Source organism: Pseudoliparis swirei, chromosome 17 (assembly GCF_029220125.1).
Source record: "Pseudoliparis swirei isolate HS2019 ecotype Mariana Trench chromosome 17, NWPU_hadal_v1, whole genome shotgun sequence".
NCBI classification, from domain to species: domain Eukaryota; kingdom Metazoa; phylum Chordata; class Actinopteri; order Perciformes; family Liparidae; genus Pseudoliparis; species Pseudoliparis swirei.
In genome coordinates, this window is record NC_079404.1 from 17384397 (window position 1) to 17401383 (window position 16987).

Sequence of the window (16987 nt, forward strand, 5' to 3'; positions counted from 1 at the left end):
GGGAAAGCGCGTTCTTTGATCTTTTAATGCATTTGTAGCGAGTTTCAAGGGAAGAATAAGAGAACGGCGCCTGATTACATCTAAGGGTTTGTTGTATTAATTATGATGTTTTTTCCTTTTTCCACCCCTCCTCTTTACATGCGCTGATGTGTGCTCGCTGCCAAGGACGAAGTTTAAACAGCATGATTTCACCATTTAATGAGGGCCCTGCTTATGATGTGTCTGGTTTTGAGATTCAAAGCATGTACTGTATGTAAAACAGTTGGCGCGTGGACTTCGACTTTATTCTCAGCTCAATCTGAGAAATGCCAACTAAAAGCAAAGCATGTTGGGTATGCAATTTTCCCTGCGTCTCTCGCTACGTCTCCCCCTCTCCCCCTCGCTCTATCTCCCTCAACCACAATGACCTATTTAAGCAACAACATGTCGGCAGTCAAGATGACAGGATTGTCAAAATACCGTGGCAGGGTTAGCAGAGTCGAGGCGACCGCAGCTTACCTTCGTGTAACAGTTTAGAGTAATGAGCTTTTACTCTGCTATAAACTGTCATTGTTAAATTAAATAGACGTCTCTCTCCCTCTTCTGCCTCTCGTTAATTTGCCGATGTTGTCATGCAACGTTTCGATGCGACTGGCTACATCTATCTCGGCTCATTTGACTTCCTTCCTCAAGTAAAGACATCTTTAGAAAGAAGTACATCTGAAAACCGCGGTTTGAGGCGAGGGCCCACGTTCCCCTGGTCTCGTGTCGAGATGAAACACAAGACAAAGACAAACTCTGGGAACAGTTTCAAGAGACCTGAGCCTCTGTGATATTCACGTGCATGTTTCTCCTCTCTGTCCCGTGCACACCGAGTGCAAGCTAAGCATCCAACCTATATTGGAAGATCTTTTATCTTTGGCAGACGTGTTTCGCATACATGTGATGTTCTTTTAACGTTGTTAGAGGACGTTCTTGGCCTTCACAGGAAACCCCTTTGACAACTGTGAGACGATAGTCTCTCATTCTATAAAAGAAAGCCAACATTGGGTTCTGACAGGAAGTCTCTGGAGTGATTTACCAACCACTAAATGTGATTTTTCTCAACAGAGACAATTATTCCTTTCGTTTATTATTACCGCAGATTGAATGTGTTTTTCATGACCAGCAGGGTAATTTAGGGATTTTGGGCGTAATGCCTGCAGTAGTTGGCAGCCATCTTGACTTTTCCCCCTACAGCTCTAATATTATGCATAGTTGGAACACAGTCTGCCCTTGACTTAACTAAAAAGCAGCTACTAGTTTCTCCTCTGATCAGAGCAGGGGGGCACTATAGATAACGTGGCTGAAGACGCTGATTAAAATCCACACAGGTTTCTTTTCCCCCTTCTTATCTTACGATCGTGTTCTTCTTACGGAGTGCAATTCCACTCTGATAGCTAAACCAACTTTCACTTCTGTTTCTTCCCTCATACCACAAGATATTTTTTTAGCTGAAATAATGTATTAATGTATTACATGGAAAGTCTAGTACTTTAACGCCTGCTCCTACAGGTTTATTTTACTCTCGTACCATTATCAGCCCACTAACGTTCCCCACTGTTAATGGTATGACCTACATCTCTAAAATAACCCACGTAATGTATCCACACTAACTTCACTATCAGGCCTTTGAGTCTAAACTAGAGTACTTCATTGTTTAAACATTGCCAGAGAGGGAATAAGAGAATAAGTTGTGCTACTCACTCTGTTTGAAGCCGAGGAATGGGATCCTCTCTATGGGCGTGTCCCTTTCTTTCATGTACTTGTAGAGATCTACTAAGAATGCTTGCTCCTCCGCTCGGCTCTCCTCTGATGTTTCCTCCTCTTTATTTTCCTCCTTCTCGTTCCTCTCCTCTTTTTCCTTCTCCTTTTCCTTCTCTCGCTCCTTCTCCTCAGCTGAGGATTTCTTGCTGAGGCCGTAGGCCCTGTGTTTGGCTGTCGGGTGAATTCTTCCGTTGGGTACCATTTTACAGTTAGGTTTGACCTGCAAAGAGAGAGAGAGAGTGACATCAGATGAACAGACTGTTATACAAATGATATCAGACCGTTTGGATGAGATGTGTTTGGGTTCAAGCTCAAATAAATATGTTTAGTGGCAACCTGTTATTGGTTATCAATGGAGCAAATCTTCCTGTCATCACAGATTAGTTTGACTCCAGCTTCGAGAGAGAATTGTTTGTTCTGTCTGAGGTCACAATAAACCGCAGTTGAGGGGCTTTTATAGATATGTCCTTCAGTTTAAATATTACAACCAATGTTAGATAAATAGTTGATGACATCGCAAGGAAACTGTGACTAGCATTTTCTTTACTGTAATGTAGTATTTTATCTACTCAACGATTAATCGAGAATACAATGTCGGAAACCAACTGGTTACCGTCTGAAGATGACTTTACTTTTAGGAGTCCATGTTGTTTCTCAACTCCAACTCCATTCTCGCGTCTCAAGCTGCTAGTCGGACTGTAAACAATGGCAGTTATCACCAAATTGCAGATATCCGCTGGCTACGCGAGAACCCCACAAATATTGTGCGTTGTCCCACAGAGAGCCACATTGACAACGGACCGGCGGCCGATGGCGCCACGATTGGCTCAACCCTTAACGTGAGTGGCCGTCACAGCCGCATCGCTTCCTGCACGTATTGGACAGAATGTAACACTACACTGCTGCTGTGCCTCTCACAGTGAGTTGTTATAATCACATTTTACATTTCTTTTACAATTGGGTTGTAGTCAAGAAGTCCATAAAAACACACACAACTTTTTTTCTCAGACCTCTCAGCCTGTTGTGTTGTGTGATGTAAACGTGTGCATTTCCCCTCAATCATAAAAGTCTAATTTTGACCACTGTTATCTTCTGTTATCTTACCTTGATAGTAGTTTTGATGTCTGGGCTGCAGGGATCCTGTGCTGTCACTGCTGTTGACCCCTGGGTTGACCCCGATGAACCTTGACCCTGAGAGTCCCTCCTCAGAGAAATGGACAGCTTCTTCTTCCTCGGTCGCCCCTTAAGGTTCGGAGCTGAGGGAGAGGAAATAGGGACAATGAGAATAACCACTTCGGTGGGAACGCGTGCGCTGATGCAGTTCAGGCCATTGAACAACCACACAGGTGTTTTCAGTTATTCCGACTGATCCGACCTCTGCTCGGGTTAAAGGTGGCCGGAGCATTGATGGGAATTATTTGGTTACAAATCTTCATCCTCCAATAAGAATGTCAAAGGTGAAATGTGTCCTGTCCTAAGAGGTTCAACACAGCTAACTCAGGGGGGTGTCACTCACTGAGTCTGGACACGTCCACACAGCCCGTGAAAAAGTCTAATCAGACCTTTAACTGGGAAACAATTTACAGGGGCTATAAATCACTTTGTATTTTCAGAATTTAGCTCCGTCTAATGTTTTTTTTATCTTCAAACGATCATCAATAAACTTTGAGAGGGAGAATAAAAGAGATAAGAAACTGTTCTGAGATGCATTTCTCCGGGAACTAGCTGAAGAGGAGGAAGCTAAAACAAATACATTGACAATCAGGGAAAGGAATTTCACAGGCCTGCTAGCCTGTAGCTAATTATTTTTAAACTAGATTAGTGCAACGTTGTGGTGAATGGGGAAGCAGGCTGCCAAATCACTCCAATGTGCTAGTAAACACAATCCTCAATTTCCCCCTCGGCCTAAAAGAGAAACTACATTTAAATTCACACAGATGTATTTTTAGGAATTGAAATGAGGGCGTTGGAACAGTCTTAGTATAATACTGTAAATGGCAAATGTAGTTAAACCCTCAAAGGGAAGAACAATTTCTGCTGAAAGATATATTCGATACAGATGCAACAAAAACTCATCACAACAACATCTGTCATGTGGTTTATTTTATCTTGTTTTTCAGTTGCCATCTCATCGGCACCATCAGCATATTAAAGAATGACATTATGCGAAAGCATTGCTGAATCATCGTGGCTATATTTCTCTGGTTAGGCTGCTCATGTCTTAAAGCTGAACGCTGTTAATTAAAAACACATGAACCTGCCTGATAGGAGCTCTTTGTTTGAAAGGCTGGCAGATATAATTGCTCAGTTCACATTACACACACAATAAAGTATTTAAGCCTTCCCAGTCCTTTGTACACCCACGTTTATGTCAACCCGCGACTGTAATGTAACTTCTTGGCAGAGTGCCCTGCCTCCACGCAGCAACACAAACAGAGATAAGCTCAAAGGAGAGAGACAGAGAGAAGCTTCAAATAATCCGAGTTCAGGCACGTATTTCACAGCGTCAACATTCTTTCTTTCCATCTGCAATGACAATTAAATCACATTCAAGGTTGTTCTCTGCCAAAAGGGCTCTGTGATTATTTTTGTCAGATCAAATTCTCATCATGAAAATGTTGAAATAACACTGCAGGTGAGTAAAACTAAGAGACAGTAATTAGAAAGGGTAAAACGATCAAGACTCAGCATTCTATCACTCCATGTTGTTATTATCACAACCGCTGTGTGTGGAGAAACAGTGCAGGGAAAATTCCAAGGGCATCTGTTGTGCATTTGTCATCCCTTTTGCATTGAAGAAAAAAACAAGTTTTCAACCCTGTAATCTTTACGTAGTACTTAGCACTGGGCGTGTTTCCCCCGCCAATGATTTCCCATTCTTCTGCTCGCTCACTGCCTCTTTTATTCTTCCAATTACTCACTAATGCTGAGAAATTACATAAACGCTATTATTTACAGATTTACTTGTGGATATTTATGAAGGGACAGATACATAATGCCACATATCTAATCATTTATACCTTAATTTGCAATGCCTGAGTGTCTGTAAAGAAATCCATATGTAAGTAGAAATGTTCTCTCAGTGGAGTGTAGATCTCTGCCTGGTGTGTCTGCACTACTGTATTGTGTGATTGAATGAATAACCCACAATTGTCGAACCCCCGTCTAGACACTAATGGGAGTAAAAGGCGTCGTAAAAACACACTTCAAAACTTCAAAACAAGTGACAATGTATGCAGCTAATTTTCCCGATGTTGTCGTATAAAACCCTTCATAATTACCAAAAACAAAACTAATCTCACTAAGCTGTCTGCCCACGGAGCAGCAACTGAGTGGCGGCGATATACTTAGCAGTTTGGTGTACTGGTAGTTCTGTTAGCTGTTAGTCGTTAGCCGATAGTAGTGGCCCCTAACAGCCAGGGGCCACTAAAGAGTCGTGAGTGAGGAGTCAGCATGCAGTCAGTGGCAGTGTTAAACATGCAAAACAATTAATATTATGCAGTTTGCTGCAGCAGGATGCAAGATTAGCCGAAGACAGACACGAATATGCAGAGACACGAATATGCACACACACGCGTGACCGATCACATGATCCTCCTGGCGGAGAGAAAACATAAATAGATGCTTTTTAAGTAAAATCTTCGGAAATGTATCGGATGATTCAATGCCAGACATACACATATGCATGAAAAACACATTATGCATTTGTGCAGATCATAAACATTATGTGACAGATGACTAATTCCTGCAGGTTTTTTTTAGGAGATGTATTTTTCAACATGTGACATCACTTCAAACAAACGTTGCATAGGTCTGAGTGAGGTCACACTCTCACTGCGGTTCTGTTTTTAGTCCAATCACTAACCCCGACATCCTACACTGGGTTACATAAGCTGTCTCTCTGTTTACATATTTCATCAGGTCAAATACTGCTGCATAAGAAGGTGCTGCACTTACAGCCAAATGCTGCTGCATAACACGTGGTAACACGACAGTGAGTGAGTTTAAATCCATCGACTTTCGAATAAAGGACAAACTGAGCGCAGTGAAACAACACAATCGGATATGACTGAACACTGGGTTCAAATGGTGCATTTGTTTATTTTTGTAAACATACATTAACGCACACACAAGGCCAAGCGCGGGTGATATTTCTGTGCAGGACTGCTGATCTGCTCTCCTCGAGTTGCATAAGGGAGGAGTCATCAGCTTTAGAATAACACAAAGAAAATCAAACTGTGCAGATTGATTTTCTAGAATGGATACACAGACATTTGCAGTCTGCAAAAAAAAGAGGCAACATCACAAGGTAATGATTTTACTGCTCCCTGGGAGATATGATATTTTTACTACACTGTGGGCATGAAGTGTTTTTTGTACTAGAAACCGAGGAGAGCATTTAAGTGTATATGGTAATTTCCTGAACAAGCTAAAAATGGACACTATAGTCAGACACCAGAAATGGCTGCTGACCAAACTGCAAAGTTCCTTTTTGCTTCCGATTGAGTTACTTATTTCTCATTCTGGGGCTTTCTGCTCATCTGGGTCTTTGACATTATTGGAGACGAGTGACCAGAGGACTCTTTCCTGGTCCTCTGGTACACTCACACACACACACACACCTACACACACACACACACACACACACACACACACACACACACACACACACACACACACACACACACACACAGGTAAGGGGTATTCCCAGGGGTGTGAATCCGTCATGTCTTGCCACAGAGCACAGCCCCCGAGCTATGGAAGTCACAGCGACTGTAGCGGTGAGGCGCACTGCCTGACAACTTGATCTCTGGATGCAGTCGAACGCTCTCAGCTCTTAACAGCTTTACACGGCGTCTTCGTCTGATAATTTCTACCCCCTCAGATTCAATTAAATACAGCCCCAATACCTCTGTTTCGGTGCCATTCAGTTGATGTCAATGATAATGAAAAAGTCATTAGAGAAAGCTCAGGAAGAGTTCTGACACTTCTATGCATCAGCACAGTAGAGCCACAGGGAACCACAACAAAATGGACTGATTGATTGAGAGGCTGCTGGGTATGGAGAGCTGGCGAGGAGAATTCATCTGACGGAGGCCTCGGTTGATAACACCCACAGAATTGACTGAGAAAAAAAAGCTCAATATCTACGTGTGGTAACTTAATGATCGTCTCTTTAAAAGGAGGGTGGTTCTAAAAATCCTCTTTGAATCAGACGGACACATTATCTCTCTGATGGGGCACATTACTTTGGGTTTGATTGGCAAACTGAAATTAAAAACATAGTCTAATTTATTGGAGTGGATTAGCAGACACTCTAAAACACTTTCAATTATCAGTTTGGGATAACCCTAATCAGTGAAATAATCCATCACAACTGCAGATGGTGCAGTGGTTACTTTTTTAAAGGTCTAGAGGTGGTGTTGTTGGTCTGTTGTTCAGTACATGACTTTGGTCCAAATAGAATTATCTCTACAACTTCTGGCTAGACCGGCACAACCTCACCAAATAGTTTTTCAGGTATTCTCCTATCAACTGGGTCAAATTTTATTGAGCAAATGTTAGCATAAAAACGTGCTTAAGAAAGACAGTAAACATGGTAAAGGTCATACCAACTTGCCATCACTAATATAGGACTGTTATGAATGTGGATTTATTCATTTCATGCGGATTCATCAAGGTCAAGTTGAGATAAACCACTATAAAAAGTTGTTGAAAAAGACTCTACTGAGTGTAAAAGTTATAAATGACACACAACTCTGGTTCAAACTCAGGTTACAAAATATCTTTTTGACAATTATGTTAATATTAAGTATAACAAAGTGGTTTTATCCCCCATGCAGGTGAACTGTGACTGACTGACTGTAATTATCAACCAATCGGCACCAAGATTAAACAAATTTCCTCACTCAAAACTCTTAAATTCTGCAGTTTAACTTCAGCTTCCTCTCACAATAACATGGTCCAAGTTCAAAGAGGTGAGGGAGGAGGAGGGGGAGGATTAGTGAGGCGTGACTAGAACAAGTAGTGGTCGGAAAATAAAAACATGTTTTGACATATTTTGTCATCTCACTTGGTTGCAAATTCACTAAAGGCCTAACACCCACTCAGCAATTATCAGCGTAGCTCTCTGCCAAAGGTAACGCTCATGTTGCAATGCATGTCCTTGTCTTTACAGAACAGAGCGTCCCCCAGGACATAACAGAACACAAAACAATACATTAAATGTTTTTTAAATTATAATTCACCTCCTGTATGAACAAGTAATGTCTCATTGAGTTTACAAAGCTTTTACGAAATAAGAGTGACGAGGCCAAGAGGGCGGCATATAAAATACAAAAGTATAATGACGGTAATAAACGTTGACGCAAACCAGATCCTGAGATCCAAAATAATAACCGTTCAAGTCGGTTGAGCAGCACAAAAACATAGAGTAGAGTTATATTCCAGCGCCGTGACAATCGGTGTGAATTCGTCAATTTGTGAAGTTACTCCTTATTAATGAGTCACATGGTGAAGGGGCAGCTGACTCAAAGGATTTATTAACCAAACACAGCGTGTTTGTGCAGACCAAAATACCGACCGCAATGCCCACAGCTTCAGGACGGATATGTATCTGCACAGGTGAGAAGGATTACTCCCCTGGGACAGATTTGTAAATGAAACTGTAGCTGTGAATACGCCCACACGCAGACAAAGGAGGTCGCTCAGGTCTGGCATACATGGTTACAGTGCTTCCTTGGAAATTTACAGCCAGTCATAAAACACAAGGCTCCATGACAGACAGTACTTAAACCCTGTAAGCAATGACCAGATGCATTTTTATGGCTGTAAAAATGAAAAAGATCCGGATAATGAAGCCCTAATATGGCTGAAAACTTTTTGTTACGTGGACAACAGTGGCTGTCTTTTGTAATTCAAATAAGACTTGAATAGAATAAAATAGAATAGAATATGAGTCACGTGTTTCAAAATGGGATTTCTAAGGCACAATAACATCACCTGTCAGAGGGAGAAAAAGATAAACCAAAGTAAATAAAACCTTACAAGTAATGAATACAACCTGACAAATCATGATACAAAACAGCCTCTGATACAGCTCTTGAGACGTGGACTTTAATCTGTGGAGCAGCGGAGCATTAAATGTGCGATCAGTGAAGTGATATTACACTTTGGTGGAACATATTAACTCCACTGGAGGCACAGGGATGTGTGACAAGGGAGGGAGGATCCAAAGCAGCGAGTTAACAGTACCAGAATGAATATAGAAAAAGGCAGCGACGACTGATTCCTCAGGCGACGGCGTCTTCACATCAAAGACCTCAGAGGTTGGACGGGTATCAAGTGTTTCTTTCTGACCGCAGTTTGAGGAGGTGACTGAAAAATGGAGGTTATGTGTTTCTATTGGATTGAGAAACATGTCTAAGCAACTGTGTCCAACTGAGCACATGCATATGTACACTACACACCTCGTCTGTCGTGATTTGTACTTCATATATTTTTTTAGGAGATTTGCCTTTCAAAGTAAAGTTGTAAATCCGAACACAATAGTAATAGTATTATGAGTAATGTCTGCTGAATATTTGTAATTATGTTTTTCAATATCAGATGACAGTTCATTCATCAAGGCTTTAATCATTTCCACAAAGTGCAATATTAAAGGGAAACTATGATTTCTTTTTTTATCATACTGTCGTTCTGACAATGGGTCATAGCAGCTTTACAAATAATATTCCATTTTAATTTAAATTCTTTTTGTTTTTGCCCCTTGGCTGTTAGCATAAATAGCTAATCCTGGTGGTGTACGTCGCCCTCAGAGACAAGCCCTGATCTACATTGTTTTGTCCCAGAAGAGTTTCCCGAATCTCAACAAAGGAGATGGTGCAAAAAGATTTGTAGGTGTTTTTATTAATAATACTCACATTTGGGTTCCAATGATTTTGTTAGACGTATGAAGAAACACAAGGACACATGTCATCATTGTTATTAGGTTAGAGGTTCCCAAGGGAGGATTTGATCTCTATTAGTGCTCGGGAACTGTTTTTTTTTCATTAGTCTTTCCCCATTTTGCCTCATGCACACACACACACACAGACACACACATACACATGCACACACACACACACACGGATACATACACACCGGTGACTACAGGCGGCGGCAATGTGCCATGAAATGCATCGACGTGCCAACAGAGGAGGGGAGGTGGAGCACAACAAGCTAGTAAATATGGATGTAAATAAAAGGCAGGATTTAAAACACCTGAAAAAATAATTTGGTCTGCTTGAGCAACTACAGACTTGTCGTGAGCTTCAAGCACTCCCTCCGCTCGATCATTTTGTTCCCGACTGTAGCCACCGCTGCATTTCACGTGCTCGTATCAAGCATTTGTGACGCGCTCATAATTCTCACTTTGTCACATCTGACAGCAGAGTTATTCCTCTGTTCCTGCGCTCGAGGCACGTTTCCGCTCACAGTCATTTGAGACACACTGACAGCACAAAATGTTTTTAATGAACAGTATTACTTCGAGCATCTCTATCCTCGCAATATTAAAAAAATTACACAATGTGCCCACAGAGTGAGACAGAGCGTGTGGGTGGACAGGGTACACTGCTTTTTTAAAAATTAATCATCAAAACCTCCGTAGGTTGATAGATGATACAAGTGTTAATTAATTTCTCATAATTATGCAGAGGGAGATCATCGTTAATAGACTGTACAACAATTCACAGCAGAATGTAAGAGTACAGTGTTACATATTAGGCAAACCACAGGAGGCTAAGCATCAATAACACTGAAATATTTTCAACACCGGTGTTATTTTCTTGCCTGTTTTCGACCGTGAATGCAACATAAGAAGATATTTTTTGCACCGCTGTGGCTCAGAGCTATTCTGAATTTAATGAGGAATGCATTTGGCTCCATCTTAGGTATGACAATGGATTCTAGTTACTGCTATTACACAAACACAAAGCTCACCCTGCAATAAAATAGACTGAGAGACAGAGGGAGGGGAGAAGGGAGAGAAGTAATAGAATCACTCCCATAGAGAGAGAGAGAGAGAGAGAGAGACAGATGAAGGAAAAAAGCAGCAAACACCAGCAAGCCGACTGAAAAAAAAAGTCAGTTTTGTGTTTGGAGAGAGCACCTGTGTCAGGAACTCTCGCCCTGATTGCTGACACACAGACCCACTGTAATGCAAGGCTATTAGAGCATGTGCCTGAGTGAAAGGCGGGGATTAGTCCGGCTTGTTACTCAAAGAGCTCTAACAACGGTCCCCCGAGGTGCTGCCGACTCATCCGCAAGTCCTCAACAGCTTCTTGTAAACAGGTCTTTCCACACAGCACTTTGATTGCCTCAACCTCTATCTTGTAGTGCATTTTGTGTTTTAGTATTCCAATAACCTAATTTGGTCATGTTCTGAGATATCTGAGAGGTCGGAAATGTCCAAATACAATGGGGGTTCATTTAATTTGGCTTGAGATGCTCGCAGCATTGGAAAGAAATACATTTAAAACTGCAATAATTTATTTTTTGGAGCTGAAAACAAAACACATGCCTTATTATCACCTCATACAATAGTTATCGGGTAGTTGTTAGGAAACAACAAATCATTTTGAGCCACATTTGTTGTAGTCTAAGTCAAAATATTCACTCTCCTTCTCACTCTTTCCCGGTATCTACCAACTCCTGTGGGAATTATCTGAATCTATATCTGATGAATGTTCCCAGCTTCCAGCTCAACATGTCTGTCTTGTGTTTGGTGCTGAGGTCCTGAGGTCAACAAGAAGAGGAAAGCAGCTTGAAACAAGGTGGATGAGAACAGGGAGACTGAAACAAAACAGTGAAGTTGTGTGAAGTAAAACAATAACAGTGAGCTGAAAGACACTAAAATGATGAACACTGTCTTGTGAGTCATCCCTTCCACATGATCTATTTCTAATGTAAGAAATATGAGAAGGCAAACGTGTGTCAACATCATCGTAACTACTTTCTCCCAAAGAAATGTGATTATTCAGAGTAACAAGGGAAATGCTCCTGGAGAGAGAGGTTGCTCGTGATGGTTGCGCGGACCACAAACTAAATCACATTGATCTCCATTGATTTGTGGGCGGAGCCGAAACTTCTGAACCAATAAGACACAATCGTTTGATATCAATAGAGTTAAGTGAAAAAAATATCTCTTTTGATCAAACTCCCTTCTTCTTATGGGCACCTATGTGTTTAATATGAATGTATAAATATATTGCCACTATGAGTCAGGAATCCATGTGAGATGTTCTGGTTTGGGTTGGATTCTCACCAGATCTCCTCTCCTTGTTGTAACAGCTCTGACACCCCCGTTCCCCTCCATTTCCCAAACCCATCATTTCCTATACAAATACTGCATTATATCAGCTACAGTCTGTTTTTATTTTCCTCAAGACAATTCCCCTTAGCTGGCTGACTGACAGCTGTGTGTGTGCATGCATCATTATCTCCTTCACAGAGACTGTCTGTTGCCGTAGCCTGTGGCAGACCTCAATCACACAGTATTATAAATGACTTTGGTTTCAACAGAGCGCCGCGCTTTTGCAGCTGAAAGTGCGCCAAGCGTTATTATGAACCGATGGGATGCAGGTGAACAAGTTGTCCTGCCCTTCTGGAAATACAGACATATAAAATCAAGGACTTGGGCCTAATAAGTTCATTGGATTCAACCGGCGGAAGCCAAGACATAATGAGTGAGAGGGTTGCGGATAGTGTTCCTGTTCCTGCAAGGTGAGGTCGTTGAGGCCAATTTAACTGATTGAGTGAAAATAAATCCAAATAAAAGGAATACAAAGGTGCTCATTCTGAAAAGCATTTTGAATAACAAAGGACTCTCTATATGCTCTCATTCTAACTGTGCATTACTGTACTGTTCTGTAGGAGGACTACTAATTCACTTCAATCTATTATTTGAGTTTGCTTGATGCTTAACATTCAGCTCAGGTCTAAAGTTATATTCTGAGGTTTCAGCATACAGTCAGGTAATAAGATCCACAATAGAGAGACTATGCTAATGCATTGCTAGATAATGTGCAGTGGATAAATCATGTTTATAGATTGTTGTCCTCCTCTATGGCCTCTGTGAATATAACAAGATTGCTTCCAATTGCATCTAAATATGAGCTTTATGCATGCGAACACAGCGCGTAATAAAATACTGCGCCCATGAATAAACAGTCTCGCTTGCTATTTTAAACTACAGCCCACCACAGCGGCACTATTATCTGGTGTTTATATTTTATTATGTGACTATACTGTAAAATAAAAATAAAAATTTAAACCCGCTGCTCCTTTGTGTTAATCCTGACAATTTGTCAAATTTAAATCCAGCAGCACTGGGAGGAACACATCAATTCAAAGTGAAATCAATTCAATCCCCCTTTCCTCCACCTCTTTCTTTAACTTTCTCCCACTCGCCTGCTTCTCCTATCTATTCCTCTTTTCTTTCTGCAACAACTATGTGAGCGGCGGTAAATGTAATTACAAAGGGGTGGGGTTGAGCATGTGTGTGTGTGTGTGTGTGTGTGTGTGTGGCTGCTATGCATGCACAACAAAACACAACATTAAAAAGCTATTATCAGAAAAGGGTACATTTTGGCAGATCTATGGCGGAGGGCAGCGCCGACCATATGTTTGTGGCGACGGGGACAACAAGTCAGGTAGTAATTATCAATCATCATCAGAAGGAACCTGTCAAAACGCTGTGTCGGGCACACTCTGAGTAGCGTTGCCATGGAGACAAGCCCACATCTCAGCAAGTGTGTTGTTTACTAGGAAATAAAAAATACTGTGTTAATCGTTCTTTTAGTTTTCTCGACTATGGGCACTGTTCAAATGTGTGTGTGTCTGTCTGTCTGTCTGTGTGTGTGTGTGTGTGTGTGTGTGTGTGTGTGTGTGTGTGTGTGTGTGTGTGTGTGTGTGTGTGCAAAGGATTTCTTGCCAAGCTAAACTAGGGAGAGTGATTTTTCAGGGATAGAGTTGAGTATAATTTCGGCTGAGGTTATGGTTTTGGTTTCATATTGTTTGGTTTTCATGCCATCAGGTTTAGGCATGTTAGGTTACAATTAGCAGATGGGCATGTACATGGAATCCTCTCACCATAAAAATATTAAGTTAAATGTGTGCATGTGCACATACATAATGTATTTGCCAGTTATGAGCTCATTCCTGGGACCAGACATACTGTTGCTGTACACAGACTCTCCTTTCAGACTGTCACTGTTAATACTGCTCAGCCGAGGAGAGAGGACATTCTCATAAACCGTCATGACTTTGTCAGTTTCAATTTTACATATCCCTTTTCCCTCCTTTGCATAGACGACTTCAGTTACGCTTTTACACACACCAGATGCCTTCAATTCCAATTCCTCTCCTTCCCATACAGGCTATCAAAGTAGTAGTATTTCCTGAACAGTGTACAGTGAGTGTGAACTTCAACAGAATCACATGTCGGGAATGTTTCTGGACAGTTTACAATTGTGTCTGATGACTACGGCGCTTTCAGATGACAATCAATTTCCATGTGACTTCAATCCATTACCCTTCCAGGATTCAGGATTATTTTCACTTAAAACAAGCTCTGAAAATTAAATACATAAGCAAGTAAACATGAAAGCAATTAAGGGGGGGAAGTGGCATAAGTGCAGTATGAAATGTGTTGCTTTATTGTGGCAGTCATCAGGAGAAAGAAAAAAATAGAGTAGTGTTCTTAATTCATTATTTGTGCACCGTTGTGCATTCTCCCCCTGGGGAGAAGCAACATTACTCTTTCATCAGATCAAATGAAGCGGAGCCGTGCCGTTCCAGGAAGAGCCAATTAAACTGTTCAAAGAAGTTTATTATTGCGACGGATTATGAAATCATTCTCATCTGATTCATTGGGATGTGTGTTTCAACAGGGGTGTGAATGTGTGTACTTTAACCACCGCGCAAACTCATAAAGGCTGTCGACTCCCGCTTTCCATTTGCAGAGTAAATAGAAAATTATGGTAAGCAGTCACAGTGTAACATGTTTTACCAGAGTATTTTTACTGACTTAATTTATAGTCAAAATAAGCTGTAATCATAGGGAGAAAATCATTTATTTCCTCTTCTTTTTGTTCATATTCCGTCCGCCTCATGTGATCGCCTCATGATGGTAGCGTCGCCTGTTAAGTACTTATTAACACACATCACATCGAGAGACGGCTGGGGTTAAGCTTAACCCAGATCCACTGACTGACACATACACTGAGGAATGCAATGATCTCTAACCCTGTAGAACTTCAGACCATCACCCAGTATGTAGCTTAAGAAACACACACACAAGACACAACCTGCGTAATGTTGGCTCAATTCCACCAAGGCAAAAATATCTCCCTGTGAGCATTTCATCTGTAATAACTCATCTTTGCTGTCAAGACAAAAATAAATGAATACGCTACAACACAATGCATGCTGTAAATAACTGGCAAGTGAACATATTATTTCAGTGTTGGCAAGTAGCTCTTAATGGCCATTGTTTCGGGGTGCAGAAATGTACGCAGAGGGACTATCCCAAATTCACACCCTGTTGTTCAGAGAGTGGCAAATGTAAAACACATTGAAAGTTACATAATGTGGAGGATTTTCTAAAAATGGGATAACCTTCAAACGCTTTCACATCATTGATACTGACAGACTGCAGCAACAACTCGGACCGGGCCTTTAAAAATACAGTATTTCAATTTGGCTTTTGGAGAGAGAAGCAGAGAGAGAGAGAGAGAGAGAGAGAGGAAATGGGGGAGAGAGAGGGAGGGAGAGATGAAAGGGAGCAGTGGATAAGCTTCAAGGCTTATCCTATTCATTACTGGAAAACAAAAAATCACAGCATCGACCTATAAATAAATGAATGCCAGGATAAACACGAAGTCCATACATCAATAAAACATATGTATTCTAATAGATCACGCTCTACTTACACTTGATGGGATTGAGTCGGCCAATGAGCCCAATCATGGGGACTTTATCATTTTTGAAAAGCTACGCAGCATTAAGCCATGGTGATTATAAATAATCATCATTCCCATAACAAAATAGGCCATTGGATACTTTCATCTTTCGGTAATTTCTTTCTTGGTTATAGCTAATGTATTGTATTTTCAGTCAGTTTATTAAAGTAATCTACAAGTAATTTAAAACCCACAAGTTCTCCCCTGCTTTTGGTATTTTAATTCATATGAAAGTAGCAGCATATAAAAAAAAAAAATTAACACTTTCTTAAATACATTTTGAAAGCAGCTGCCAGCAGTGACACTGTAGGCGTTTTTACTAAATGTCTGCGTCATTTAAAAGAAAAAAACACACACAGAAATCTTCTCGTTTAATCCTCGCTGCCATCATGTCACGGCGGTGGGACAATGCTTGTTGTCGTCACTTAAATTACACATGCTCCTTTCGGAAACAACAACCGGCAACAAGCCTCCACCTGCAGACATGTGGGAAGAAGCTCGACACTTAACCCGGCAACCCGTGAGCTGTTTCTACACCAGCCTCACAAGCAGAGACAGACTTTGTAAACAGCATCTACAGTTACACCGATGAGTCAGATGTGTTCTCCTCAGGTTGCAACATGCTGTTCTGTAATTTCTATCGGGGACATTCAGGAGTTGTATCATACTCACATTTGGAATGTTGTGAAGATATGACTCTCGATATGTCATCTTTTCCAGCTACACAACCCACAGTATCTTTTTTATCAAGTAAATCATAATCTTGCTGGATTTTAAACCATGCTCACCAACAGTGGCTCTTCCACATTTGACAAGTGTATTAATGGAAGAACCATCGAAGCAATTATGAACGAGGTCAAGCCGGTCTGGTCAGCTGAAGTGGAAAGTAATTAATAACATGCTCTTGCAGTTTATGAGAGTTTTAAACCACGCAACTCTTTTTTTATTTACCTCCATGCCTGATAATGGCCCTGTCAAATTACTTGGAACCATCGTGCCAAGGTCAAAGTGGTTAATCACTTTGTGCCTTTTCAGGCAGCTATGTTCACATAAAAAATTACTTTTACGAAATAAATTCTTTGATTCATATCCTACGTTCGAGACGTTTCAATTTTCTACGAAAATCAACATGCAGAGATATGAAATGTACTTGATGAATCACTCTTCACAGTCAACATTTCAACACCTTTATTATGTTG

At 41.0% G+C, this 16987-nt stretch overlaps 1 protein-coding gene across 1 annotated transcript in view; it reads right to left on the minus strand.

Moving 5' to 3' along the window:
• Nucleotides 1–16987, minus strand: part of arid5b (AT-rich interaction domain 5B) — a 70828-nt gene that overhangs the window by 16355 nt on the left and 37486 nt on the right. The window contains exons 5-6 of the mRNA XM_056435783.1: nt 2890–3041; nt 1726–2005 (exon numbers count right to left, since the gene is read on the minus strand). Of these exons, the coding sequence (XP_056291758.1) occupies nt 1726–2005; nt 2890–3041 (432 nt within the window). The remainder of the gene's footprint in view (nt 1–1725; nt 2006–2889; nt 3042–16987) is intronic.